The sequence below is a fragment of the Anser anser genome (genome assembly GCF_964211835.1).
Source record: "Anser anser genome assembly, chromosome: 1".
Taxonomy (NCBI): Eukaryota; Metazoa; Chordata; class Aves; order Anseriformes; family Anatidae; genus Anser; species Anser anser.
Genome location: NC_139720.1, coordinates 111,479,512 through 111,505,771, shown reverse-complemented (window position 1 = coordinate 111,505,771; position 26,260 = coordinate 111,479,512). Strand labels below are relative to the sequence as shown.

Sequence of the window (26,260 nt, the reverse complement as noted above, 5' to 3'; positions counted from 1 at the left end):
CTGCCATCTTGGTGCCCTGCTGTGGGGCCGGCGCAGGGCAGCCCTGGCATCACCTCACACAGTGGCCCCTGCTACCTGAGCTGGGTACAAGAGGTGAGTTAACCATAAGCTTGTTGCAGGGAACAGGTAACTTCTGAAATCATCATCTATAAACATTGTACCTCATTGGGGTCCTTACCAGTATTTGAGTGTAAAAAGTCAAATGAGGTTTGACGTAATTAAGAACAGCAGCCACTGTGAGTCTGTAGTCTATACCTAAGTTCAGTGTTACATCATGCATCTGTTGCATCCTCACACTTTGAGAGGCTCCGTACTCTCAAAATTTTTGTCAGTCTGATGGGTGAAACGCATCTCATCCTAATAGCCTTAAAAATAAGAGCAGAGAATGTTAGCTGTTGAGAACTGCCAAGCACACCCTTTGCAGAGCACTAGAACTCTTGCGTGCACTTAAGGGGAAAAGCTGAAGCCCTGTGTTAAGATTCCTTGTGGAAAATAAACAGCTCACGTATCTCAGTCATTTTAAAGAAGAACTGTGCTTGAAATTCAAGCCACTTAATTAATCCTTTTATTACTTGCCAGTACTACTCTATTTCACAGCCAGGAGGGAGTGGAAGGCTAAATCAAGTCTCGAAGTATCGTATGCCTAAATAAGGCTGCTGTACAACATCTACACTAGTGCTTGCTTTATGGGCTGTAGCTGGCATGGTTGAAAAACTCAGCAAGTTTTCTGAAGGATTGGCATACTGATTAGTCAGCTGCACAAGTGCTGCTGCTGCTGACTTTAAGGGTAACAAGCACACATAAGGATACCCATTTTCTTAGTAAGGGTGTTGTGAAAAATTCATTGAATGAAAACAGCTGCTGCTTTAGCACAAGTAGCCAGAATTTTATTTATGTGAAGCATCGCGTGAAGCCTAGCCTGTGGAGAGGAGAGCTTAAAAACCTCTAAGTCAGTGGAGGACCAGTTTTCTTAACTCTCCAGCACAAAAAGGCTGTACTGGAACACCTGTACTGAGAGGGAGAGACAGACAAGTTCTTAGCCCCATCAAAATATCACAGTAAGACTCCTTTGCCACAGAATTCCCAGAGTTTGCAAATTGAGGGTTCCCATATGAAATAAACCAAGAGCAGAAAGATGGCTGATACTGCAGTTGTCTCAGCTCTGTGAGGTGAAGAAAGAAAGAAAGAAGTGGGGTCTAAGTGCAAGAGGCTCTAAAATACATACAGATGTAACTGAGATAACTAGTTCAAAATTATTGCTGGTCACTGTAAAGTGAAAGAATTGCTAAAACGTATGGCACTTGCAAGAGACTAGGAAAGCAGCAGTTGCTTGTCTGTAACAACACACACCTTACTCACTAGAAACTTGAAGCTGTAATTTTGAAAAAAGACTTTTATTTAAAAGTAGTGAAAACACTGGAAAAAGTATAAGTTAACCATTGGTCAGTGTGTCTAAGAAGCACAAAGTGTATTCTTGCAGTTGTAGACAGTAGCTCCAACATGTTAACATGATTTGCAAGTTCCTGCCTTCTTTCAGGCTGCTTAAGATGGGTACAAGAAGGCTTCTCAGATGATTTACAGCAGTCGCTCATAGAACAGGAGATAGGCTTGTGAACTCAGCACTTTTGATACAGACACAGCTTGTACGTGGGTATCACTGATGTGGAACCACTGTCCTTTTACTGGTTCAGTTTCTAAAGCTGTCAAAGTAAGAATTTAGGAGCTAAAGTTATTACAAAGAACTGAAGTACTTAATCCTGTTACTGTTTGGCAGTAAGAAGTGATTGGTAAAGATACTTGTAATTATTTACCTTGAGGAGATTGTCCTTTAAGGACAAGATCAGAAAGATGTTTGTTCATATTTCTCGTTTTAGCATAAGCAGTGTAGTGCCCAGACCTCATTGTTCCACTGTGCTCAACAACTCCATAGAGAGAGTATAATACTTTTGTACTCCCTTCAGCCACATTCTGTAAAAGTGAAAGTTAAGGTATGTCAGTCAGGCACTGGATTTTAAACAGGCGAGAATATAAACACTTCCATTTGTTTGCCGGTGAAAGGGAAGTTGTCATTACACCTTCATGCGAGGTGCTGCAACTATGATCAGTGGAAATACACTGACAGGCTCAAGTACAAGTTGCACTTAGAAGTTAAATTGTATTATCACACAATAATGTGATAAGCATTCTACACAGATTCCGCTAAGCAGCTTAACTGTGAAAGCATATTAAAACATGGGAAAGGAAAATCTGACTGTTTTTCCACTTACTTTACATTTAACTGTACAGAAAGGAGCCAAGTCTATCACTTCTGGAAACTTGATATGCCTGTTAACCTTCCGTAGATTAAATCCAGCCTTAAACAGACAATTAAACAGACAAAGTAGAGGAAAAATCCATAACGTTAAGTGTAGCACATTAAAACCATGCTTGCTTAATAAATATTTCAGGTTAATTTTTTAACACTAAAAAGTTAGGTTTACATTAGACAAAACTGCAAAGAAACAACGCTGTGTTGTTTCCTCAAAAGCCTGAGGTCTCCTGGCCAGTACCTCCTTGCCCCTAGATGCTGCACCAGTTAAGATGGCTCTTCAACTCACTCTGAAGGTAACTTCACGGTAGCAGATTTGGAAGAAGAATCAGGTCTACATACTCATGTAATTATGAAGACATCTCTTGCTTTTCGGATACTGTAGTATGCCTGATGATCTAATTTTAGATTGTCAAAACTGACAAAACATCTACTCCCACCTTATTCAAATAACTTCCAGTAACAAACTGGAAAAGCAATGTAAGAGATGACAAATGTTTTTCCTTAATTGTATTATAGTCTCTTGGAATATTCTACACATTTCCATTTTCCCTGTGGAATGCTTTTCATCTGCTGAATTACCTCCCTTATTTTATTTATTTATTTTAAGCATTTCAGTCAAAATACTTAATGACTTTAAACTGAGAAAAGGCAATGCTGTCTCCCAACCTTATTTATTTCCTCTTTTTCTTCTTGAGGAGTTAAAGCCCTAAATTTAAAGTTTTCCAAGAACTTGAGGAAAAAGGTAAGTCACTTTACTTTGGTGTCTACAAATAGGACTTCAGTTGTATTGTTTTCCATTCAACTAGCCTATTTGTTAAATTCATTTAGTAAGGAATCCTATTCTATCTGCATGGAAATACAAGAGTTTATGAACTGCTGTAGTTGCAGGAAACAATTCTAACATGCTACTTAATACAATAAGTAGTAACCATGGTGAAGAAATACATTGCAAGTAAGCTCACAAAAAACGTTGCCTCAATTACTGCTAGAATGTGTTTTTTCCTGGAAAAAAATCACCCCAGTCCCTCCCACCACAAAAAGAACCACAAAAACCCACCAAACAAAAACAACCCTGCACACAACTACCTCCCACATGCTGAGAAAATAAGCAAAAAAACCAGGTTGTAGGAAAATGGAAATATGCTAACATTAGATCTAAGTTAAGCTAGTACTACATGCATATATACGTATTAAACACGCACATTTTTGTAATAACAACCTGTTTGTTACCTGTTGAAATCTCTTTAAGTGAAGAGTTAAAATTGGAGGAGCAAGAGAGATTAGCATTTGCTTCTTAGCGTTAGTATAAACATACTTCTTTTCACCTGCAGAACAGAAAAACCATCAATTGATTAATATCTAAAGAAATGTTACAGCAAGAATTTGATTATTTTCACTATTTATACTGTTACAATGTCATCCACTACAATGAGTGTGAAACTGAACACTCCCCTTTAACATGATGAACTGTGAAACTGCCATCCTGCAGCTCCCATATCACAAAAGTAGCTGCTCACACTGTCTAAGCATCATCAGCAAAAGCAGGATGAATTCTCGCGTGCTCTCTATGATTCAGAAATTGCACGTAGCTTTCATTGGTCTTCAACATGATTTCCCTATGACTGTTACAACAGAATTTTCATATTTGAGAAAGGAACAGAAGTCATCTGGTAAATAACCACTTCCTACATTCATCCACATAATGAATTTCTAGATTGCAATGACCGTGCTACCCCAAAACCCAACCCAAACCCACTCCTCTTTGACCACTCTTCTTTTCTAGTCCTCCATTATTCTGTACGCAAGCTTGTGAGCCCATTGTTCTGCTCAATTAAGAACTTGTATTAGTTTGTGTGAAAGAGGTTCTCACAATCTGCACAGTAAATACTGATGCAAGCTAAGTTTGAAGCTACGTAAATACCGTTTTAGGAACAGCCCCGCCAACCACCCAAGCACTAGATAGGAACCCATATAGGAGTCAATCATGAAATCTGTTAAAAATAAAAAAGAGATATTTTATCATACTTCTCATGTTCTTTGGTCCACAATGTCTTTGCGTACATACATCACAGAGTAGTTTATTCTTCTCACTAAGTTTCTCATTATGGGTAAATTGATACAAACAGTGATGTATTGAACCTTCTTCTGGGTTCAGGTCTTCCCTGTTTGCAAGAGTACAAAATGCCATTTCGGGATCTTCAGTTAGTACTTCACATGTCTTGGCTGGAACAGTTTGAAGGTCATCTAAGATGCTCGTATCAGATTCAACATTATCACTCAAGTGTATTTTTGAAAAGTCAGTAGCAAGCCCTTCCTCATCTTCGTTTTCATCATCCTCATCTTTCAAAGATAGGTTGTCAAGGCCATTGACAAGCTTCATAGGAGAATCTAAAACTTCTGCAGGGAGATCCATGAGAGACTCCTTTTCTGCACACTCTTGTTCTGGTTTTCCTGTATTTTCAAGCATGTTCTGAACTTCTCTTTCAGTTCCCTCTATACTTAAGTCTTCGTGAGTTAAGCAGTGATCTTTGCAATCATTTGATGATTCCTCTTCTTGCTTCACATCAGGAGTTTCAGAGTTAATTTCTCCCTCTCTTTCCTGGTTATATTCTACAGCTTTTTCTGACTGTTCAGTAGCACAGATATCTCTCAATTGAAGTACCTTTCCTTGGAGCTTCTGCTGGCGGCGCTGGCTCTGCAAATTGGTAGAAATAATGTATAAGCATGTAAAAAGTTTCAATGATATTTAGCATTTCCAGCCATTTCTTTATCAAATTCTTTGTTGTATGTCATAGGTGTCAAAGGGGGAAGTTATCTATGATTTAGTAATCTGAGGTCATCAGTTTAACTAACATTGAATTTATCCTTGCTCAGATATAGCCCCCACTACACCTCTGAATATTATGTTATACCTATCATGGCAACTATTAACAGAGCACGTAACTTCTTCATAGCTATGACATATGTACAATTGACCGTCTTGGATGCACATTTGTCTGAGGAAAAATTTTAAGCCATCCCCTCCTCCTGTATCTAAACTGAGGAAGCAAAAAGAATTTTTTTTATTTTTTACCATAAGTTGCAAGTGCTTCATAAATAAAAGTGAAATATTTATCAAAACCAACCTTGGCTTGTTTTTTGGCCAGTTTCTTTGTTTTTTTCTGAAGGTGCTTACTTGTACCAAGGGGCTCATCTCTCTGTTTAATGTAACAGCCATCATTTTTATCTTCTTCTTCATCTTCAGATTCCTTTTCTTTGTTTTTTTTAGCATTTCTCTCATTTGTGTTTTTTATTTTCTACAAACAAACAAAAAAACAAATAATAATAAAAAAAATCAAAAAACACATAGCCACAAAAGTAGATATGTTACTGTCCTGAATAACAACACAGAATTTCAGAGAAAACTGCAGGGATGTTATCTGAGTTTTCAGCTCAAAATATGTCATTTCATTGACTCTAACATACGACTTAACGCATTGATGCCAGCCACCCTAATGCTTACAGAAGAGGCATCTCACTCCAGAAGGAGTCCATGTGAAACAATGACTTGCAGAATGAAACAGTATCAAAAAGTATGTCTATCAAGGCTGAATTCTGAACATGTAAAAGGACATTACCTTTGCCTCTAACAGACGTAAATCTAATTAAATTCACTGAGGAGTAGTATTTCACTCAAGTGGAGACATTTTCAGTTGAACTGTTTGCCGCACAATTTGTAGTATTATCCTTTATTTGCTTCTGTTAAAGCAAAATTTGTTCATTGCAGACAACGTGAACCCTTTGGTTGAGGGGATTTCATTTCAAAAAGCATTCCTAGTTCTTGTGTGAGCAGTGCTACATGGCAAATCTGACACATTATATATGCAGATTGCCAGTATAAAACTCAGAGAAATCAATGTTTTTGAGTGTCAGTTTTTGAGATCAATCATGTAAATCAAAACATGATCAACTTAAACAAATAACTCTCCTGAAAATCTTATTTTCTACCTTCTGGGGGCAGGTTTATTATTTTAGCTTCTGAAACACACATTTAGAAAGCTGCATAAATTAATTCCCTCGTGATTGGAGAATAAAGGTAGTTTTGTTTGCTTATATGAAAAGAAGCCAGACATAAAGCACGTACAGTTTCTTACCTGATCATCTGATACGGGAAGTGACAAATCAAGGAAAGATTCATGAACCAAGGACACCTTTAAATGAACATTAAACACTCCAATTTAATTTTTTGGAATTAGCTGGCTTGCTGTCAATAGACTTATCTGTACATATCCTCGTTTGCATTCAAAGCATCCTTTTACTTGTTCATACAAACATAAAACAAAGCTGTTGGTAAATGTAGATAACTACCTATGACCAAAATCTACCAGTTACATTACTCCACAAACAAGAAATGCTTTCCCAAGTTTCAGTTTTCTTGTAGCCTAGCACATGGGAACCCAGTTTAGTGCCTATGGGATTGATTCTGTGATCAGATGGGATATGCATCTAGCCCACTCACTAATATCTGTAATTAGTTTGTTGTCAGGATGCATTATCCTCACAGTACCTTCTTCCTTACCTATTTCCTCACAATCCCACAATCATTCCCATGTGACAAAGGGAGACCTAGTTGTCTGAGGGAAAAGGAAAAAGTTCCCAATAGCATACTGCTGAAATAGAACAATTCATCCACTCTACAGTTGGCACCACTGGAAGGTGTTCAGCAGGAATCTGAGTAAAATTTTTTGGCAGAGGCAGCTTGATGATGCTGCTGCCCTCTTTTTTTTGGGAACTCTTTTGAAAGGAACTGGAAGATTTTCTTCCCTTATGCTATAAAGCTAGATTCCAGTCAAACCATGCCACTCTTCAAAAAGCATGTAGCTAGTCAACTCATAGAAACACATTAACTGAAGCAAATCTCTCTAACTCCACTTATTTCTACAGATAGTTACTCTGGAGTTCTGCAGATTACATAAAATCATGCTCCGGGTTATTTAAGGCAGGCAGTTTACTTACCGTTCTGCATTCCTCACACATAATCGTACTGGTTAATTCTCCACCAAAGATTCGATCTATGAAACTTTTTATTCCCTTTTTCTTCTCATATTCTGAAAATTGACAAAGTATATAGTAAAGTCAGTAATATTGCATATAATATACTCAACTAATTTAACTATGACATACCGAGTTAAAAATGCAGTATATAAAATGTACATAGCATGCACCAGTGCCTGTTCTAGTTTACTTAGGAAGTACAGAAGATTCTTAAATTAAGATTCTTTTACATATTAAAGGAATGGGTGTGAAAACATTTACAGAAGACACTTTGACTGAACTGACAACTTCGCTGCTTTCTCAAGTCAAATGCATTTTTTATTTTCTCAGAACTACCACATCCCAGTAGGAGTTCCTGCTTCCTCCCTGGATTTAACTCAGACAACTGTCTGAAGCTAAAGAAAAAAAAACAAGCAACAGCTTTCATCAGTATTAAGCGCTCTACGAACAAACACAATTTCCTCAAGTTATATCTCCAGTGTAGTGCATATTCTGAGCTTAAGCTTGGTCTTCATCTTCTAACCCAACCCAAGTCACATTGAAAAGTTTAAACTCTGTTCAGTGTGGTTTTTTTTTTTGTTTTTTTGTTTTTTTTTTTAAAAACAGCAATAAAAATCCAACAAACTTGTTTTTGGTAACACTGATAACTAATAATGAACTATAAGGATTGAGTAAGTTTTTACATTCATGTGCTAATATCTTAGCTTCTTTCATAATACTTGAATAATTAAAAACTACCCAAACATCTTCTAATGTATAATGACTGTAGAATCAACTCTCTTTTACTCTGTTACAAAAGAAATGCCACTGAGGTCAGTAAAACCTTTAAATAGACCATTTAACATTTTCAAGCCTTATGCTATAGATACACACACATACAAGATGTAGCATAAAGTTGTTTATTAAAAATGTATCTTTTAGTTGTAACTGTTAACATTAGTTTGCATACTTGAATGAAAAGAAAAAATTTATCACATCATCACAAACACGTATTTTACCTTTAATTTTCTTTTTCATTTCTTCTTCATTTTGTTTGTTAGAGTCCGTCAGAGCCTTCAGTATTCCAACACTTACTCGCTGAAATTTTCAGAACAAATTGACATTGCACAATTTCTTAAACTAATTCAGTTACCTTTACAAAATGATTCATATGGAGATAAAAAATCTTTACTAATTAAGAAAATCAATACAAACAGCACAACTGCCTATAGAGACGCAACAGTTCCCACATTTTGATATTAAAAAAACCAACCAATCAATAAATACACCAAAATATTGCAATTAGTATATAAGAAATATTTTAACATCTTTATGTTAAAAGACTTTCAACGTCTTTGTTGGCAACATGGACATTGGGATCAAGGGTACCCTCAGCAAGTTTGCTGATGACACCAAGCTGCGTGGTGCAGTCAACATGCAGGAGAGAAGGGATGCCAGCCAGAGGGATCTGCGCAGGCTTGAGAGGTGGACACGTGAGAACCTCATGAGGTTCTACAAGGCCAAGTGCAAGGTCCTGCATTTGGGCTGGGGCAATCCCAAGCACAAATACAGGCTGGGTGGAGAATGGATTGAGGGCAGCCCTGAGAAGGACTTGGGGGTTCTGGTGGACGAGAAGCTCGACATGAGCCTGCAGTGCACACCTGCAGCCCTGATAGCCAGCTGTATTCTGGGTATCCATGTGTGTGGCCAGCAGGGTGAGGGAGGTGATTCTCCCCCTCTGCTCTGCTCTTATGAGACCCCACCTGGAGCACTGTGGTTCAACGCTGGGGCCACAGCAGACGGACATGGACCTGTTAGAATGAGTCCATAGGAGGGCCACGAGGATAATCAGAGGGCTGCCGCACCTCTCCTGTGAAGACAGGCTGAGGGAGTTGGGATTGTTCAGCCTGGAGAAGAGAAGGCTCCGGGCAGACCTTACAGCAGCCTTCCTAACAGGGGCCTACGGGAAAGCTGGGGAAGGACTCTTGATCAGGGAGTGTAGTAATAGGACAATGAGTAATGGATTTAAACTATTAAAAAAATAGATTTAGATAATAGGAAGTAGTTCTTTACTATGAGGGTGGATGGTGAGGCATTGGACCAGGTTGCCCAGAGAAGCTGTGGATGCCCCATCCCTGGAGGTGTTCAACACTTGCTTGGATGGGGCTTTGGGCAACCTGGTCTGGTGGGAGGTGTCCCTGCCCATGGCAGGAGGGTTGGAATTGGATGGTCTTTAAGGTCCCTTCCAACCCTATGACAAATTAACACGAGGATGAAATACTTTTCAAAATTAGAACTGGACAATTAAAAAAAAAAGAACACCATGGGATTCCCACAAGCATTCTTTCAGACTTTTCAGAAATGAACACAAAAGGACATGATTTAGGATGACTGCACACGCTCCAACTTATTATTTCTATGGTTTTGGACAAGTCAATCTACTTTCTGAAGGTCAACAGACATTTATATGAAAAACGTTAAATTAACCAAAGACCCTTTAGAGCAAACAAAACTGAACCTTTCTACTTGATTTTACCGGAAGAGCGTAGAGAATAGGCAGTACATTGCCTTCCAGAAAAGCAGAAAACACCACTGCCTTTGAAACTTACACAACAAGGGCAACCTTTAACAACAGGCCATAAACAAATTTATTTCTTTTGTAAAATTAACATTACTTGTGGTTGCTCCTTTGCAACTGTACTACTCAGAGGCTGCCAGGTTTTACACTTCTGTTGTAATACACTGCAAGTGCTTATGGGCAGCACAAACCACTCTACAAGGGGTTGACTTCTCTGAGAAAGAATGCTTTTTCTCCCCTCAGAAGGGGTTAAAGTCTTGGTCTGGGGTAGGAAGAAGAAAGGTATAGGCAGCTATGGAATTACCACTCACTTGGATTTCTTCTGCTCTCATGCCATCAAGTAAGTAACGAAGCAACTCTTGACTGTCTTGCTGCTGATAACCTTTAAATCGTATTGCTCTGTTAAATGAAGTGTAAATTGATAAATGAAAAGTATAATTGACCTTAGAGATACACAATTCATTCCAAACATACAGTACCAAAGTCTCACGCATTCATGTATACAAGAGCAACAAATGTATTATGGTAGTTTCCAAAAACGTAAGGCTAGCCAATCTGAGCATATCACTGAGTACCTTTCATTTTACTTCTATTCACTTATATTTTGGCTCTTTATAATTTTTTTTCCAAAAGCTTTTTACATATTATGGAAATTTTACATGTTGTGATGCGAGCTCAAGAAAAAGAAGAGAACTGACCTTTGTTTAAACAACTAACATTTTTTTTCCATACTCACTATACCAAGCAATTATACAGATACTCACTTTTTACAAACCTGAGCAAAAAGTTCCTTAGGGGTGACTACCCCTTTCTTTGTCTCTTGCATTTCTGTCAGGAACTGATGCATGGCTAATGTCAAAGGACCTGGCGGATCTAGTTTTATTAGCTGAGGTTCCTGTTTTAAACAAAAGCAATAGAATTGTTTCGCCTTAATTTGATGACAGATCCTTCTGGAATTAAGTTTTTCCTTGTCTGAAATTCCAAACTGATTAAATTCCAAAATTGCAGTATGTTAAACTGACAAAAACAAACAAGAAATGGTTTCTCATCGCACAGTATAGAAACACTGGGCTAAGAATCCTTAACAATTTGTTGCTTAATTGCAACTCCGTATTTCTTGCTTTTATTCAGGAAAGTACTACAATTTCTCAAAATGCAAAACCCTTCTTTCCCAGCCAAATCTGTATTGTAATGATACGTGCATTATTTAAGTTAGTGCTGAAGACATCCTCTAGTTTCCTATGTTGCATTTAGACAAATTACACTATATCAAAAGTTACATGTTTTCATCACTTTAGAACTGAAAGGGCACTACTGACTTCAGTAGTAGCTCTATTAAATTCAATGGTGAAATTCCCACTGATTTTACATTTTAAATACTAACAATGTAAAACATTTTAAGTTAAACGGTTTTAAAATACAGAGTACTGTTTGTTTCTTTAACAGAATCGGGAAAAACAAAAACAAAAAAACACTATGGAGGCTGAAGCTTATATACCATAGATAACTCAGGTGACTCAATTTTAACTGTCGTGTCAGGCATTTTAGCTTCTTTAAGCAGCTCCCTCAGGACTGGAGTTTGTGACAAATTCTGTAGAAGAAAAAACACAGAAAAAGGATTGGTAGCCAGGGAACAAGACGAAGGGCAAAGGAGTTCCACTTGCCATGGAATTTGCGGCAACCAGATTAACGGCAAGTTACTTTTGCCAAACAGGACTAAAATGGTAACTTCTACCCTGGACACAACTCTGGAAATTCTAACAATGCTTAACAGCTAAAGATAAATTACATAGAGCTGATGGGACTTGCAACTACTCTCTTTATGTATTACTTTAGGTTGCAGAAACCCTAAACGTATTATTTTTCATAAGACACTCCTTTTGACACAGTCTACTTACTACTATCCGTTTTTAAGTCAAAAGGTAAAATGTAACTATTTCCTTGGTTTAAAACACGTTAAGAAATAAAACTGAACTGCGTTTACTAAAACCTGCAAGTACAACGGGAAATTTGCTCAAGTAAAGCTTCAGTATCAGGAGCTAAAAAGCACAAGAATGCATTTTCTGAATGAATACATACAAAAAAAAAGGACGTTCATTTTATCCAAACACTTCTTGTCTCATATCCAAGACACATGAGATGGCAATGCAGTATGCTCATGCAGTTAATATTTACCTCTATTTGATTTCCTGTTGCTGAGAGAGAGTATTTTGTTTCAGTAAACGCCCATAGTCTTTGGTTTTTAATCTCTCACATTCTAAGAGGTCAGTGAGGGTGATGAACCAGACTGTATTTTTATTTTATTTTTTTTTTACTAAATTAGGAATTTGGCATGCTTAATCTCTATAAAGAAAAGATGCTGTCCTTCAAAGACAAGGCAACTGGTTAAATCTTCACTTAGTGCAAGTCTGAACCTGCAGCTCCATTCCTTCATACTGCTCTGGGCCAACAAACTATTTTTAAAATGAACCCATCATTCTTGGCAGATAAAAATCATGTTCTAGTTGTGCCATTGTACAATAGAGTAAAAAAGTTTTTTTTTTTTTTGGCCTTTTTTTGCAACTCCTTTTTTATTCTACTTAATTATTTTTAAAAGCAGCACTAACTACTGTACCTGCATCACTGCATTAAAGAAACATGTATTCCCCAAGTTACTAAGTCCTTTAACAGTCACTTCTGAGTTAGTACTTGAATGAGAATTCTCTTCTTTGAGCAAGACTTCTTTTTCTTGCTCATTTCTGCTGTCTTTTTCTACCTTTTTATTTCCGAAGTCTTTATTCTCTTGCTGCTTTTCTGCTGGAACAAACAAACAAACATACATTTACCCACAAACAAGGAATGGGCTAGGAAAAAGTTTTTACAGGCAGCAGCAATCTATGATGTTTAAAGTTTAAACATTAAAATTAATTCTGTAGTTCTATAGCTGCAACACTACTGGTTTAGCTTCCTAACTCCTAGCACTTGGTCTAAAACAAGCAAACAAACATTTGAAACCATTTCAGAGCAGCATAGAATTTAAACATGACATTTAGTTCGCAAGCCATTAACGCCAACAATTTCTGAAACTCAGCATGTGTTATCTGAAATTTCATTCTTGTTGCAACATCCTCTGTTTTAGGGGTTTCTACAATATCCAGTAAGATGACATCTGAGATAATATCCCTCTTGACATGGCCTTATTGTTTGAAATTAAACGCACAGGTTTCCCACTGTCAAAGAACTCCTATGTTCACTACATTAATCTAAATAGATGAAACTGGGAGGTTCATGCTCTTCAAGACACATTAGATATTTCCCCCCTTATTACCTTGTTGTACAGCTTGAAAATTCAATGACCTGTTAAACAAAACCATAAACGAACTCTAGGTAGTTTTCAGAGTAACACCTGTAGTCGTTCTACCACTTTGACAGTCTAGTCTTGATAAGGTTTCCAACGTATGGGGCTGTGAGCCAAGACTGACTTAAGACAATGTAACGATAGCTCAGAGAAAACAAGGAGAATGGACACTACAATCTTTGCAGATGAACAAGAAAACAGCTGGAACACCTGAAGCAGACAACTGCATCCAGGTATTCATTAGCACTCTAGTTCAAACCTAAGAAAAAAAAATATTCTGGCAACCAATTTAAGTTCAAATTTTAAATGTAGAGAAACCACCTATCTGGTAAAGGCTGACGGAACACACCCAAAGATTCTGATTCCTTGTGGTAAAATTCCACAAAAAAAAAAATTCCTTCTGGTAAAACCTCAGCTGATTCCTGAACAAAATACTCAGAGATGACGACTAAGATGACTACTACTTGCATCGGGTGTGATCTATTTCCCAAAGAGCCTAAATTTTGGTAGCCTTGAGTTAAAGTATTTATTTTGATAAGCAAATACTTCTAAGTATTCCAGCGGAAGTGCCTTGTAGACAGAGAGTTTTGCAGAGCACAGCATGTTGTGGAAACTATGGGAGTTGTTTAAAAGAAAAAACAAACGAAAAAAACACAGCAATAAAAAACAACAACCATGTTTTGCAGACAGACTGCAGGCTGAAAACACCATTTTAGAGAGTTCTCAATGCACTACAGCTAAATATACTAAAAAGAGAATTTGATTTTTGTGGCTACGCATCACTCTTCTTCCATTAGGAAATAAGCTGCATCAGCTGGAGGCCTAACCATTCCAGCTGGCACATTCAAAATGTTTACAGAAATACCTAAAAAATAAAAATTAAGTTATCCTTAAGCAACAACTTATTTTTTTCCCCTCAAATCTCAAGAAAGACTGAGCAATATTGATGAATAAATATGACACTTCCGAATACTGAGAGTCAATTCCTAACTCACAGAACAGCCCAATGTCATACTTAATTTTTTTCCCCTCCTTTTCCTGTATTTCTGGTTTGTAACAGGTATGGGGACACTAAACAAAATCCTGGTCAGATTAAGTGGGCTAGGATGTTATGATTTCAGAATTCTGACAAACATAAAGGAATAAATTTGCCTTTTAATTTACCATAAAGTGCTCCAGAAACTAATTCTTGCACATTCTCGATTTACAGAACTGTATGCTGCACTAAAGGGACTTTCTGATTTACTGTCTACATACTATAGTTACTTACCTGAACGTGATGAGTCATGACAAACTTGTTTTTTAACATATTCCACAGTCTGGCCCAACCGTGTTGAAGTATTGTATGGAACTTCATTATCACATATGTAGCACCTGTATCAGCCCACCCACCCCCAAAAGAGAAAAACAATTAATCCTATTTTTTCTATTACAATTCCTCAACTATTTACTTGTTTGATTAAATTTATTACACAAAGTTATAAAATTACAAGGTTTGTTTTGTGTGGTTTTTTTTTGTTTGTTTTTGTTTTGTTGATATTTTGAATTCTTACAGAAGTGTTCAATTTACTTCTGATTAAGAAAGTAAGTTAAAAATCATCTTCACTGAACAATTTCAGTGATTGGAAGTGATGACCTACAAACATAAATTAGACCCTTAAAAGATGTTCTTACAAACCTATGCTACATGCAAAACAAGTGCTGGGCAGATTTTGCCCACATAAAGAAACTGAGATATCAGCCCCATAGGAAGCAATGTACCAATTCTATGGCATGGAAAAAAAAATCTGTTTATTCTAGCCAATGAAGTGTTTCACTGTATTTAAACTGGATAAGTGTGCTCCATTAGTCCTGCATGCCTTTTTTAAAATTTTATTTTACTCTTTTGTTTAGGATATAAACCTGTTCATCTTTTTAAGGAAAAAGAAAACATATGGTTAGACCACTAATTTGTTTTAAACAAAATTGTGAGAGAAGCTGCAGTAATTAAGGCTTGAGTAAGAGTTAAATTCTGCCAGAACACATACAGCATAAGGAGAGTTGTATGTACCAATTTTGTAGTTCTGCCCAATTGAATCTGCCCTCTTTGAAGAGATCACAAAAGGTTTTGAAGAGAACGCAAATACTTCTGCACTTTGAAACATGTCAATTACAGTTATTAGGCACAAATGCATTTAGCAGATCTCAGGATTACCTTAAGTCAGACTCGTTTCTGATCTTAAAAGCAGCAGAAATCTGCAGTAAATTGCCTTCCTATATCTCTAGCATCCTCAGTATTCGCTGAGAATATTCCTGCTTTTTCATGTCTCAATGAGAGGAAAAAAAAAACAACAACAAAAAACTGGCAATACCCGTGGAATCCTTGAGTATGTATGTATGTATTTATTTAATAATTAACCAGACTGACATTCTCACTCCTGGAATAACATACAATAGTTATTTCCATGGGCAATTTTTAACAAAATAACCTTTCAACTGTCAACTGTTTTTAATTTAAAGACTTGAAATTATTAAGGGATTGAAAAGATGAGTGTAATGATTCCTGTTTGACCAATGGGTAAAAGGCACACTGAAAACATGTACAGCAGCACTTGTAACCCCAAAACAGCAGAACTTAATGAATTATTAAAACTCTCCTCTTTCTTTCCATGCTCAAAACCATTTCTTTAGCAATTTACAGGTATTATTCAAATACAATTTCAATCATGTATGCACGCACACTACAGACATTTACTCATACATTCGCAGAATTAATAAATTCTGATTAAAACTGCTTTTGGCTTTTGCTTTTATGTACTAAACCCAGGGTGAAATATAGTTCTGGATTGTAGTACTGATTTATAACAATAATTTACACCCAATATACCATCCTGTGAATAACCTCTTGGACAAGTCTGTACAAATGAAGAATTCTAGAAGGAAGCAAAATACCTTGCTTAAACAGCTTCCTCTCATTCACAAGGAGGCTGATTTAAAAACTACAGCCATTTTAGAACTGAGAAAATAAAGTGTTTAGAAACTGTATTTTTAACACTGATTTAAAAATCACAAAAATAAATTAACTAATTCATTAGCAATATATATTTCTGGCAATGTCCATTTCCATTCCAGAGTACAATGGAAACACTGGTCATCACACATACGTGCGAAATCTGATCAAGTAATGAGATAATGTTATATAAAATGAACAAACAGTAAAGTTAGAAAAAGGTGACCTTAAGCAAAATCAAAACTATGTCATATACAATATTTCTGCATGGCACAGTTTAGAATATTAAGGTTCTCCCTTACACAGTAACACTCTATTCCTTTTAAGAGAAGGAAATACTACCAGGGAGATAGCATTTGTATTGACAGATCCACTGGCACCTTGTAATTCTACAGCTGTGCTTCTTAACTATAGTATGATGAGGTCATAATTATTGAGAAAAAAAAAGAATCAAGTTTTTCATTAAGTGTGCATCAGGAAGGAGTTTCCCCAGAGGACGGAAGTTAAGATTTAGAGCTACATAACATGCTTCCATTTGTCAGTATTCTGATCAAGCAAAAGCAGTAAAATACTAAACCAACAGTATTTACTACTTGCTCAATTCTAGGTTCAATTATGAAAATTTTCTAGTTACAATTTTTACAGAAGAGTAATATTTATTCAGCAGATCTTAACGAAGACTGCTGGCGTTTTTGTGTGTGGAATGCTTTATATATTTCTAGAGATAACTCCCAGAAATCACATCGAAAACACAAATTATATCCCAACCTCTGTTGCCTTCTATGTGTTAACTGTTGCCTGACAAACTCACCACACACTCCAGTTGTCCAAACTGAGAACCAAACAATGGGGATCTGATCTTGGCGTTGTGTAATGCTTTAAAGCATGCTGTTCTTGAGAATTTCTGCCACAGCCCTATAATGTTGATAACCAGAAGTGTCACAAAATCCAGTTGACTATCAATGAAACATATATAGTCAGTGTATAAAGAAAGTATTTAAATGAAAACTGTTTAATTATGTTCAATTAATTAGGATAAATAGATGGCTCTATTTCAGACATTTATTTCTGCAGAGAGAAAAGTACCTTACTGGGTGCAAAATAACCCTAAAGTCGTCTGAGGACTGGAAATCTAATTTACAAATTTCAGTTTGAACCGCTTGAAGAACGCAACAGAAAAAAACAACAACAAAAATAAAAGCTCTTCAGCATGCAGTTCTAACTTTAATAAACTAGTGTTAGCACAAGATAATACGGGAAAATAAAAAATTAGGAGCATTAACAGAAATGTATATTTTCTTAGAGAAATAATATGGACTTTCTAGGAAAGTAAGTCCTCAAGATTGTGTTTTCGCCTTAAGTCTGCTAAATGCCTTTGTGCCAAGCTTCTAAGTACTGCATTTCTAAGTACTTCACTTGCAATTCAGAGCTGACATTTTTCATAACACTAAAGTATATCAAATCATTCACGTAGCATCACCTTTAAAATAATAATAATCAAAACGTAGTTATAACAGTTTAAGTAGAAACTCTGTTGCTCCGCTATATTAGGAAGCACCGAAAGATCTGAATAGAAATTAACAAGAAAACAAGGAGATACCCTATGGCCACATTTTAGACATAACCATATTGAAGGGCTTTCGTCGGTCTCCTCCTCGGATTTCTCTTGTGTCTTATTGTCTGCCTTGCAGTCCTGGCAAACATGCCATTCGACGTTTAGCAGGGCCTTTTTCAGATGACCTTGTTCCAGTCCTTTACGAATATGCTTGCACATAGGTTCTACAAAATAAAAAGCACAAGAATACTCTAGGTACTGTAACAAACGTGTGTCTAGGCTTCAAAGACACGGGCTGTAATCCAGAAGCTATGATGACCCTTCCAGAGTCAAAGGAACATTGATAATTTAGCAGACACACCAGAAAACTTTTCAGAAAAATACTTTGTTACCCTCATTCACAATTGGAGGATATTGTTGCTGCATCCTAAGCTATTACATTACTTAAAAAAACAACCAAACAAAAAAAGCCCAAGTATCACTCATATCTACATCTGTCAGAGGAGCTGTCAAAGCTTTTGGATACCTACCTATTGTGCCCGGCAATAGGCTTCTACTATTGTGGTGTTACATTTCCCACACCTCTAAGGGAGCAGCCACAGCCCACTGCCACAGTTCCCAGTCTCCAAGGCAGCACCTGGCTGCCTACAGAGGTGGAGATTATGTTTCCAGCTGAGCTGTCCCTGTGAAATTATGCTGCAGACTATGGTAGAAAAGAATAGCAGAATCACCCTATTGATATCACTATCACTTTGCATTACAATTCTACACCCTACTTAGAGTTGCATCTTCTGGTCCTGGTGTGAACTCCATCTATCTAACCAAACTCTGCTGAGAATGGTTATGCTGAGAATAGGCATTTGCTGCTAAGACTGACAGTTGAGAATGAAGAAAAGCCACCTGTAAACTTTTTCTACGCAGAGAAATCAAGAGTGACAGACAATGCACATGGCAAGCTGATTCAAGTTCCTCAAAACAATTAACGAGGAACATATTTTAAAGGTTTGATTTTTTTTTTAATACAGCGTAGGTTCAAATGTTTATCATCAGCAACCTTCAATTCTTCACTATTTGCAGTTACAAATGTCTACATTTCCAAATACAAGGTCAAATTTCTGACTGTATGAATAGTTATCTCAAAGTCAAAAAGCACAGAGTAAAGAAACACATGCTAAAAGGAAAGCGTCATATGTACTTAATATGTTAAAATCCTATTTTTGTCAAACTTTTATTGAGAAGTTACTTAGCTGTTTACATAATTCAACAGTCTTAAGCCTTAGGTCTACAGAGGCGTTTTTATGGATTAGATCAGAGACTGCATAACAGCTCTGAATCTGTCTTTGTTGAGGACTGTATTCACAACTACAGCCTCAAGATGCTAAACTCTTCTTCGCGTGAGCTAAAACAAGTATTAGTTTTGTACCTACCATTCAATTTCTGACCAAGCGTACAGGATTTTATCTCAGTACAAACACTAGCCAGTAAGAGCCAAATGGAGGTATTTAGATGCATTATTTAAGCTGTTAAAAACAAACAAACAAAAACCCCCAGGCTTCATCTTCAACACTGTATTTTTTAAACAAAGGTTTGTATCTTGGCTGCTGCTCTACAGTGGCGTTACAATACTTTCCATTTCCAGCTTTCCAGGACTTTGTCAGGGTAAGCTAGCCTGTTATTAGCCAAAGAAGTGATAGGCCATCAGCAGTTGCACCATAACCGATTTTTTTTTTTTCCTGGAGAAAGATGAGGAACAGTCATGGCAGACCATTTGTCTTTTTTTTTTTTTTCTGGTGTCAAGATCAAAGAAGTTAAAAAGCCATAGAACACAGAAGCTAACGCAAGACCAGGACAAAAAGATCTATGTGTCAGTTAAGAACAGGGTAGCGTCTGAGTAATAGTTTCCAAGGTCTTATTATTATTTTACAGCACACTTAAAAAGCAGCAACACTAAAGATTCTTAAAGGACTTCAGTTTCATTTATACAAACCCACACTTTATAACCACGTCTTCAAAGCCAGTGAAGCTACCTAGTGTAAAGGCATTCTGATATTAAAGAGTTTGCAAGCCTTCTTTGAAGTCAAAACAAATGTTTTTTTCCTGTTGGACTACAAGACTTCTCTGAAGAAACATACCCAGCATATCCAGAGACTCATCAGACTGTGCAGTTTTGCCTTTGGTGCGTTTCTTTCCCATATTTGTAGCCTGTGATTTTCTTTAAATAGAACAGTGACCTAGCAAGGAAAAATAGGAAATTGGAAATTACATTTTGGTTTTACTTAATACTTGCTAAACAATAAATTATTTCCATGGTTGAGATGGCCCTTGAAGTGAATTAACTTGTTTGACATTTTCAAAAGGAATTAATTATACTTTAACATGGAACAACTGTAACTGTGGTAGAGACAAGATACCAGTGTGAATTACAAAAAAAAAAAAAAGGGGTTAAGACCTTAAATCAAAAGCATCCACCTTGTTCCTCTTGTATACTAAGTTATATATTGAAAATCCTATACGCTTTTAGGACTTAGACTCTAAGTAACTGAAAACAGGGGGATTTTAGGAAATGGAATTGGGTTTGTCCTCATTAAATCATCAAGTTTTTTCTTGCAATTACGATCATTCGGTTTTCTTTACTGCAAATTCCTTCCATCTTTTTAAAAGTCCGAAACATGCAAGTACTCTTAACATATTTAAAAATCCAAAAACGTGAGTTCCAAATTTTAAATTTCCTTTTTTTGGGGAAAATTTATCATTGCCTTCCCACCATAACAAGCAAATATGGGGCTGGTATTGGGTATGACTGTAAACCTTTCTAGACAAGAGTGACATTCCAACAGAGCCCTACGCCAAGTGATTCCCTTCAAAAACTCGGTTACTACACACACAGCAGGATATTCCGCCCCCCACCTCTGCCCTTGTGAGGCCCCACTTGGAATCCTGCATCCAGGCCTGGGGCCCCCAGCACAAGAAGAACACGGACCTATTAGAACGGGTCCAGAGGAGGGCCACGAAGATGATCAAGGGGCTGGAGCACCCCTCCTGTGAAGACAGGCTGAGGGAGTTGGGGTTGTTCAGCCTGGAGAAGAGGAGGCTCCGGGGTGACCTTACAGCCTGTATAATGGCCTTCCAGTCTAGCAGCCTCCCCCTAAAGAAGGCCTACAGGAAAGCTGGGGAGGGACTCTTTGTCAGGGAGTGTAGTGACAGAACAAGGAGTAATGGTTTTAAAATAAAAGAGGGTAGAATTGGATTAGATATAAGGAGGAAATTCCTTACCGTGAGGGTGGTGAGGCACTGGCACAGGTTGCCCAGAGAAGCTGTGGATGCCCCATCCCTGGAGGTGTTCAAGGCCAGGCTGGAAGGGGCTTTGAGCAACCTGGTCTGGTGGGAGGTGTCCCTGCCCATGGCAGGGGGGTTGGAATCAGATGGTCTTTAAGGTCTCTTCCAATCCAAACCATTTTGTGATTCTATGATTTTTATCTTTTAGTCTGTATTCTCTAAGGCTCTGTGACTTATTTCACAAATATTAAAATTGGCATTTGCAGTACACTGAAAACATGAAATCTAAAAAGGTTCAAAATTGAGTCTCTGCAGTTTTATGCAGCCTTTGCAGATCTGCCTAACTCTGTTCTCCACCCCTCAAGTCAGCTTCATGTAAATGTGTCAGCATGCCACTCAATCTGACTTGTAACATCCATCCTTTCAGAACCATTTCTTACCTTGAACTCAGCACCACACCTGCCCCAGCTGAACAGCTGCCTGCTTGGAGCTGTCACAGCCAAAAACTGAAGCCAGCCCATGGGTATCAAAGAGCAAGTAAGCCTGTGAGAGTTTAGACATGATACCCACAAAGAACTTTTTGTAGGAAGAACCTTTTCAGTGGTGTGCTTTTAGAAGAGATGACCCAGTTGTTAAATGACAGGTAGGCAGCCACATCAAGAGCAGAAGTATCACCTTTTACAACTGAGCATTCAATTTGTTTGGAAAGAGAAATGACAGCTCATCCAATAAACTCCCTCTACAGCCTGTCTTTTCACACAAGCTACAAAACTCAATCTTTTACAAGCAACTCTAAAGCATTAATCATAGAATGGCTTAGGTTGGAAGGGACATTAAAGATCATATTGGTCCAACCCCCTGCCATAGGCAGGGACACCTCCCGCTAGATCAGGTTGCCCAGGGCCTCATCCAACCTGGCCTTGAGCACCTCCCGGGATGGGGCATCCACAGCTTCTCTGGGCAGCCTGTGCCAGGGCCTCACCACCCTCACAGTGAAGAATTTCCTCCTAACCTATAAATCTCCCCTTTTAGTTTAAAATCATTACCCCGTGTCTTGTCATTAACAGATCGATCAGAGTCGCTCTCCATCTTTTTTTGTAAGCCGCCTTCAAGTACTGAAAGGCTGCCATGAGGTCCCCCCGGGGCCTGCCCAGCCCCAGCTCTCAGCCTTCCCGAGCTGCCTCACCCCTGGCAGCACGACAGGACCGCACCAACACTCAGCGCCCTTCACTTAACCCACGCCGCGTGCGGACGGACTCGTCCGACAGGCTCCTCTCCAGCTTCTTCCACCAAACTGCTTACGCAGGGAAAGGCACGGCGGGGCCTAATTTCGCTACCAGTTTAGTTTCTACCAGCGGGCGACCCGACACATCGCCCCCCGCCCCCCCCTCCCCTCTACCCCCACCGCCGCCCACGTGCTGCCCGGTCCCGCCGCGCAGCCGGCCCCGCCCCGCCCGCTTCCGATTGGCCCTCGCCCTCCTCAGCGCCTTTACTGACAGGCACCGCAGCCAATAGGAAAAGCCGAGCACCCCCGGCCGCGAGCGGAGCGCCGCGGAAGCGAGCCGAGGGGGAACGGCTGCGCCGGGAGGAGCGCCGCGGGCACGGCCCGGAACGGCACAGCACGGCCCGCCGCCTCCCGCCCCTCACCTGATGCCGGCGCGGCGGTGCTGGCGGCCGGGCGGCGCATGGCGGCTGGGGGCGGCCCGGCTCGGCCACTTCACCTCAGCGCCGGGCAACGGTCACCGGCTGCCGCGCGTACTTCCGGCGCGCTGCATGCTGGAAGTGCGAGGGAACGGTAGGGCGGAGGGGAAGGCGGGGAAAAGGCGGCGCATGCGCGGTGGCGTAGGGTGAAGCGGGGAAGCAGTGCTCTGAGGGGGCGCGTGCGCAGTTGCCGGCGGTGAAGCGGCGGTGCCCTAAGCATGGAGGCGGTGCTGGGGGGAGGGGAGGAGGAAGCAGGGTAATGGCGGAGCGTAATGGCGGCGTCCTGAGCTGGCACCCTGACCCCGAGCCTGTAACGCCCCCTAGCGCGGCTGTAAGGCCAGGTGCGGTTTGTTGTAGGTACACGATGAATTCCTTCCCATAGTAAAGCCACTCTTTTCTCCCCCTGCTTTCTTTTTCGCTTAGGAAGCCGCAGAAATGGCCAGCCGCGAGGAAGCCGAGGCGCAGGTGTCGGAGCTGGACTTGCTCTCCAGCATGTTTCCCCGCGAGGAGGAGTTCCTCGTCACCGACCCGCTGGCTCTGGCAGAGCTAAAGCTTTCTGCTGAAAGCGAGGCCACAGAGGTGCCCTCTTCGAAAGTCCAGTTTATACTCAACGTAAAGCCCGAGGTCCCCGGTGCCTCGATGGTATCGTAAAGATGTTCGTTTGGATACTTTGGGGGTTGGCTTTTTAATTCTTATCCTAAAAATAATATTGTGGGATTTTTAGGGTTTCCTTGAACTTAACATTTGATCGTTTTTAGGTGGAATTCTCTATGGTCTGTGCTTTACCGTTTAAATATCCAACTGTTCCACCAGAAATTACGGTGAGGTATGTTATGAAAAATACAGATATAATACCCAAATTAGTCTTTTTTGGTTAGTTTGCTGTTAAATTAAGCCAGATGGACAATGATGCTGAAGAAAAACCTACAAGGATATGATTTCTTCAGTTGCTTCAGCAAATAACTGAGAAAAATAGGAAAAGCAAGGAGTGCCATCTTCTGTACAAAGGGGTTACATGTAGCTGTTCATAGGTTTGATGCTCAGTAAGTCTGTTTGTCAGTTTTGACAAGGCTTAACACTACTTAAAAGAGTAACAAGTTACCCAGTAGTCGTATTCTTCCCTTTTCAAAATGCTGTTATTCCCAGACTATTTTGGGGGGAACTTTTCTGTTTAAAGAGGTACTTTCTATCATTCAACATTATATAAAATCAGTTCAGTCACCTTGCTTACTTCTTATGTGCCTTTGTCTTGATTCTCGTACAGATTGGTAGTACTATATGCGTACTCAAGAGTTAGCACAATAAGTGTTATTTATGATCTTTTTGTAGCTAATTTGACTTAAGTATCAATAGTAAGTGCATGTGGCTTTTTTTTTTTTTTTTGGCAGCTTGAAGTAAACTGTTTGAATAGCATGATAAATCATAAGCATATTACAACTACACTTTTTTTTTTTTTTAGGTCACCATTATTAAGCCGCTCTCAGCAGATTCAGCTGAACTCAGATCTAAAAACATATTTGATGCAAAACTGCAGTGGTGAGCCTTGCATGTTGAGTGCAAGAGAATGGGTTAAAGACCATGCATCTGCTTACATTGACAGAGAGCTTTCAGCCTCCTCAGTGACGACATCAAATACCACACAGTCTGAGGACGTCATTTTCACTAGATTGTGGATCTATAGTCACCACATTTACAACAAGCAAAAAAGAAAGAATATTATTGAATGGGCGAAGGAGCTCTCTCTGTCAGGGTTTTGTATGCCGGGGAAACCAGGCGTTGTTTGTGTAGAAGGTCTACAAAGTAATTGTGAAGAGTTCTGGTCAAGGTTAGTTTTTCTTTATGCTTAAATGCCATTACTAGTTTGAATGTTGTGTTTTTATGTGTTGCGTTTGTGGCCACTGGTGGGATGCTCAACCACCTTACAGCCTTTAAAGGTCTGCAAAGAACTTTTTTTAAAATCATAATGTATTTGCAACTATGAATATTCACAGTACTGCTCGATACAGCAGTCAAAGTTACTAATTCTTGCACATTTATTTCTGTTTTATCTTCCTCTGTATGTCAGTGGTATAGCAATGGACTACAGTAACCAAGGCTTGTTACATATTTATGTGTTTATATTGTATTACATTCATATTTTATTCTATTCCCATCATTTATGTTTCTGTATGGCAGAGACTAACTAAACATTACTATTTGATTATAACAGTAAAGAGAGAGTGACAACGCATGATGAGAACGTGAGAATTAGCACAGGCAAGGCAGAAGTGAGCAATGAAATTGAAATTGCATCTTCATCAATTATTTTGTGATGAAAGGCGTTAATGTTTTTGGCAGAGATAAAATGAAACAAGCTGCTGCTTATGGGAATATTTGCTTGTGGGTAGTATTCCTGTGACCAGCTAGGGAACCATAATCTGAACCATAATCTCTGTCCAGAAATTTGTGTACAAATTAATTGTATTGATTTCTGTGATAATAGCTATTTCATAGTGTTTTATGAAACAGTCTGTATTTTATGGATAGACTTATATTTCTTCACTTGCTTTCAGAGTAAAAAGACTAACGTGGAAAAGAATACTAATTCGGCACAGAGAAGATGTTTCTTTGGAAGGTGGAGGACATGCTGAGATTCAGAAGCAAAGAAAGTTCTCCGCTTTGGAAGAAAAATGTTTTGATGCCCATGGTCCCAGAGGAAATCATATGGATTTGGGGCAGCTATATCAATTTTTAGAAAAAAAAGGATGTGCTGACATTTTTCAAATGTACTTTGGGGTTGAAGGGCATTAGGTCACCATAGGTCCAAGTGCCTACATTTGTAAGTTAATCTTCATAACAGATTCCTTAGCTGTTCTGCAGCTGTTGATCAAAGAGGGAATTGATTATCCTTGCTTGATACGACAAATCCAGTTTTCTATGAAAACAAGTATTCAGTTCGATTTGAGTAATGAAAATGACTGAATGAATGCTTTATTGCAGGGAATATAATTTATATAAGGGAATTTAGGGGACGTAGCTAATTACGAGGAAAGAAAATAAGTTTGATAACCGACTGGGCAGAGTTACAGAACATGGGGTTTTAGTGAATGAGTATATGAGTAGGAATAGACAAAAATGAAGTGTGGACATCTGAGGGGAAGAGATGTTTACCTGACATTATTGTTTACATACACTACATGAAGACGTTTTGGTAACAATCTTTTATTGTACTTTCTACCTGAATGTATATTAAGTGATGAGATTATTATGTTTTATATAGAAATGAAATAGGAGCACCTTACTCATGCAAATCGGACGAGGTAGGGCGCCTTCTCTAAGTAAGGCACGAGAATTTTCCCTAGGTAAGCGTGCGTACGGGTGTGGGATGCTGCGGTGGCTCCGCTACCTCTGTCTGCACAGGGTACAGCAGGGGCCGGGCTCCCTGGAAGTGCACTCCAGCATAATAAAGGGTACCCTGCTGAGTCCAGGAGTTTGCTGGCTGTTTTTGTACCCGGTTTCAC

General features: G+C 38.9%; 2 protein-coding genes across 7 annotated transcripts; one reads left to right on the top strand and one right to left on the bottom strand.

The window, feature by feature from the left end:
* Positions 1-1,378: 1,378 nt before the first annotated feature.
* On the bottom strand, positions 1,379-22,842 carry USP16 (ubiquitin specific peptidase 16). Of its 4 annotated transcripts, none has more exons than XM_083819055.1 (18): positions 22,707-22,842; positions 19,916-20,014; positions 17,829-18,007; positions 17,040-17,143; positions 14,510-14,613; positions 12,517-12,698; positions 11,401-11,493; positions 10,667-10,797; positions 10,214-10,301; positions 8,344-8,422; positions 7,307-7,398; positions 6,445-6,501; positions 5,437-5,607; positions 4,337-5,006; positions 3,542-3,636; positions 2,268-2,354; positions 1,812-1,968; positions 1,379-1,700 (listed from the first exon to the last, which is right to left on the bottom strand). In XM_083819055.1, exons 2-18 carry the CDS (start codon positions 19,974-19,976, stop codon positions 1,576-1,578), a joined length of 2,475 nt encoding a protein of 824 aa, XP_083675181.1. In that variant the 5' UTR covers positions 19,977-20,014; positions 22,707-22,842; the 3' UTR covers positions 1,379-1,575. The 4 variants fall into 4 exon arrangements, with proteins under 4 accessions (XP_083675181.1, XP_083675183.1, XP_083675182.1 ...); XM_083819057.1 differs by having other exon boundaries at positions 12,517-12,695; XM_083819056.1 differs by lacking the exon at positions 22,707-22,842 and adding an exon at positions 20,764-20,984.
* Positions 22,728-26,221, top strand: RWDD2B (RWD domain containing 2B). 3 transcript variants are annotated; one of them, XM_083819117.1, is made up of 5 exons: positions 22,728-22,854; positions 23,184-23,402; positions 23,519-23,586; positions 24,220-24,585; positions 25,313-26,221. In XM_083819117.1, the coding sequence occupies exons 2-5, from the start codon at positions 23,196-23,198 to the stop codon at positions 25,548-25,550; spliced, it is 879 nt and encodes a 292-aa protein (XP_083675243.1). In that variant the 5' UTR covers positions 22,728-22,854; positions 23,184-23,195; the 3' UTR covers positions 25,551-26,221. The 3 variants fall into 3 exon arrangements, with proteins under 3 accessions (XP_083675243.1, XP_083675242.1, XP_083675244.1); XM_083819116.1 differs by lacking the exon at positions 22,728-22,854 and adding an exon at positions 22,870-23,091; XM_083819118.1 differs by lacking the exon at positions 22,728-22,854 and adding an exon at positions 22,882-23,016.
* The last annotated feature ends 39 nt before the right edge of the window (positions 26,222-26,260 follow it).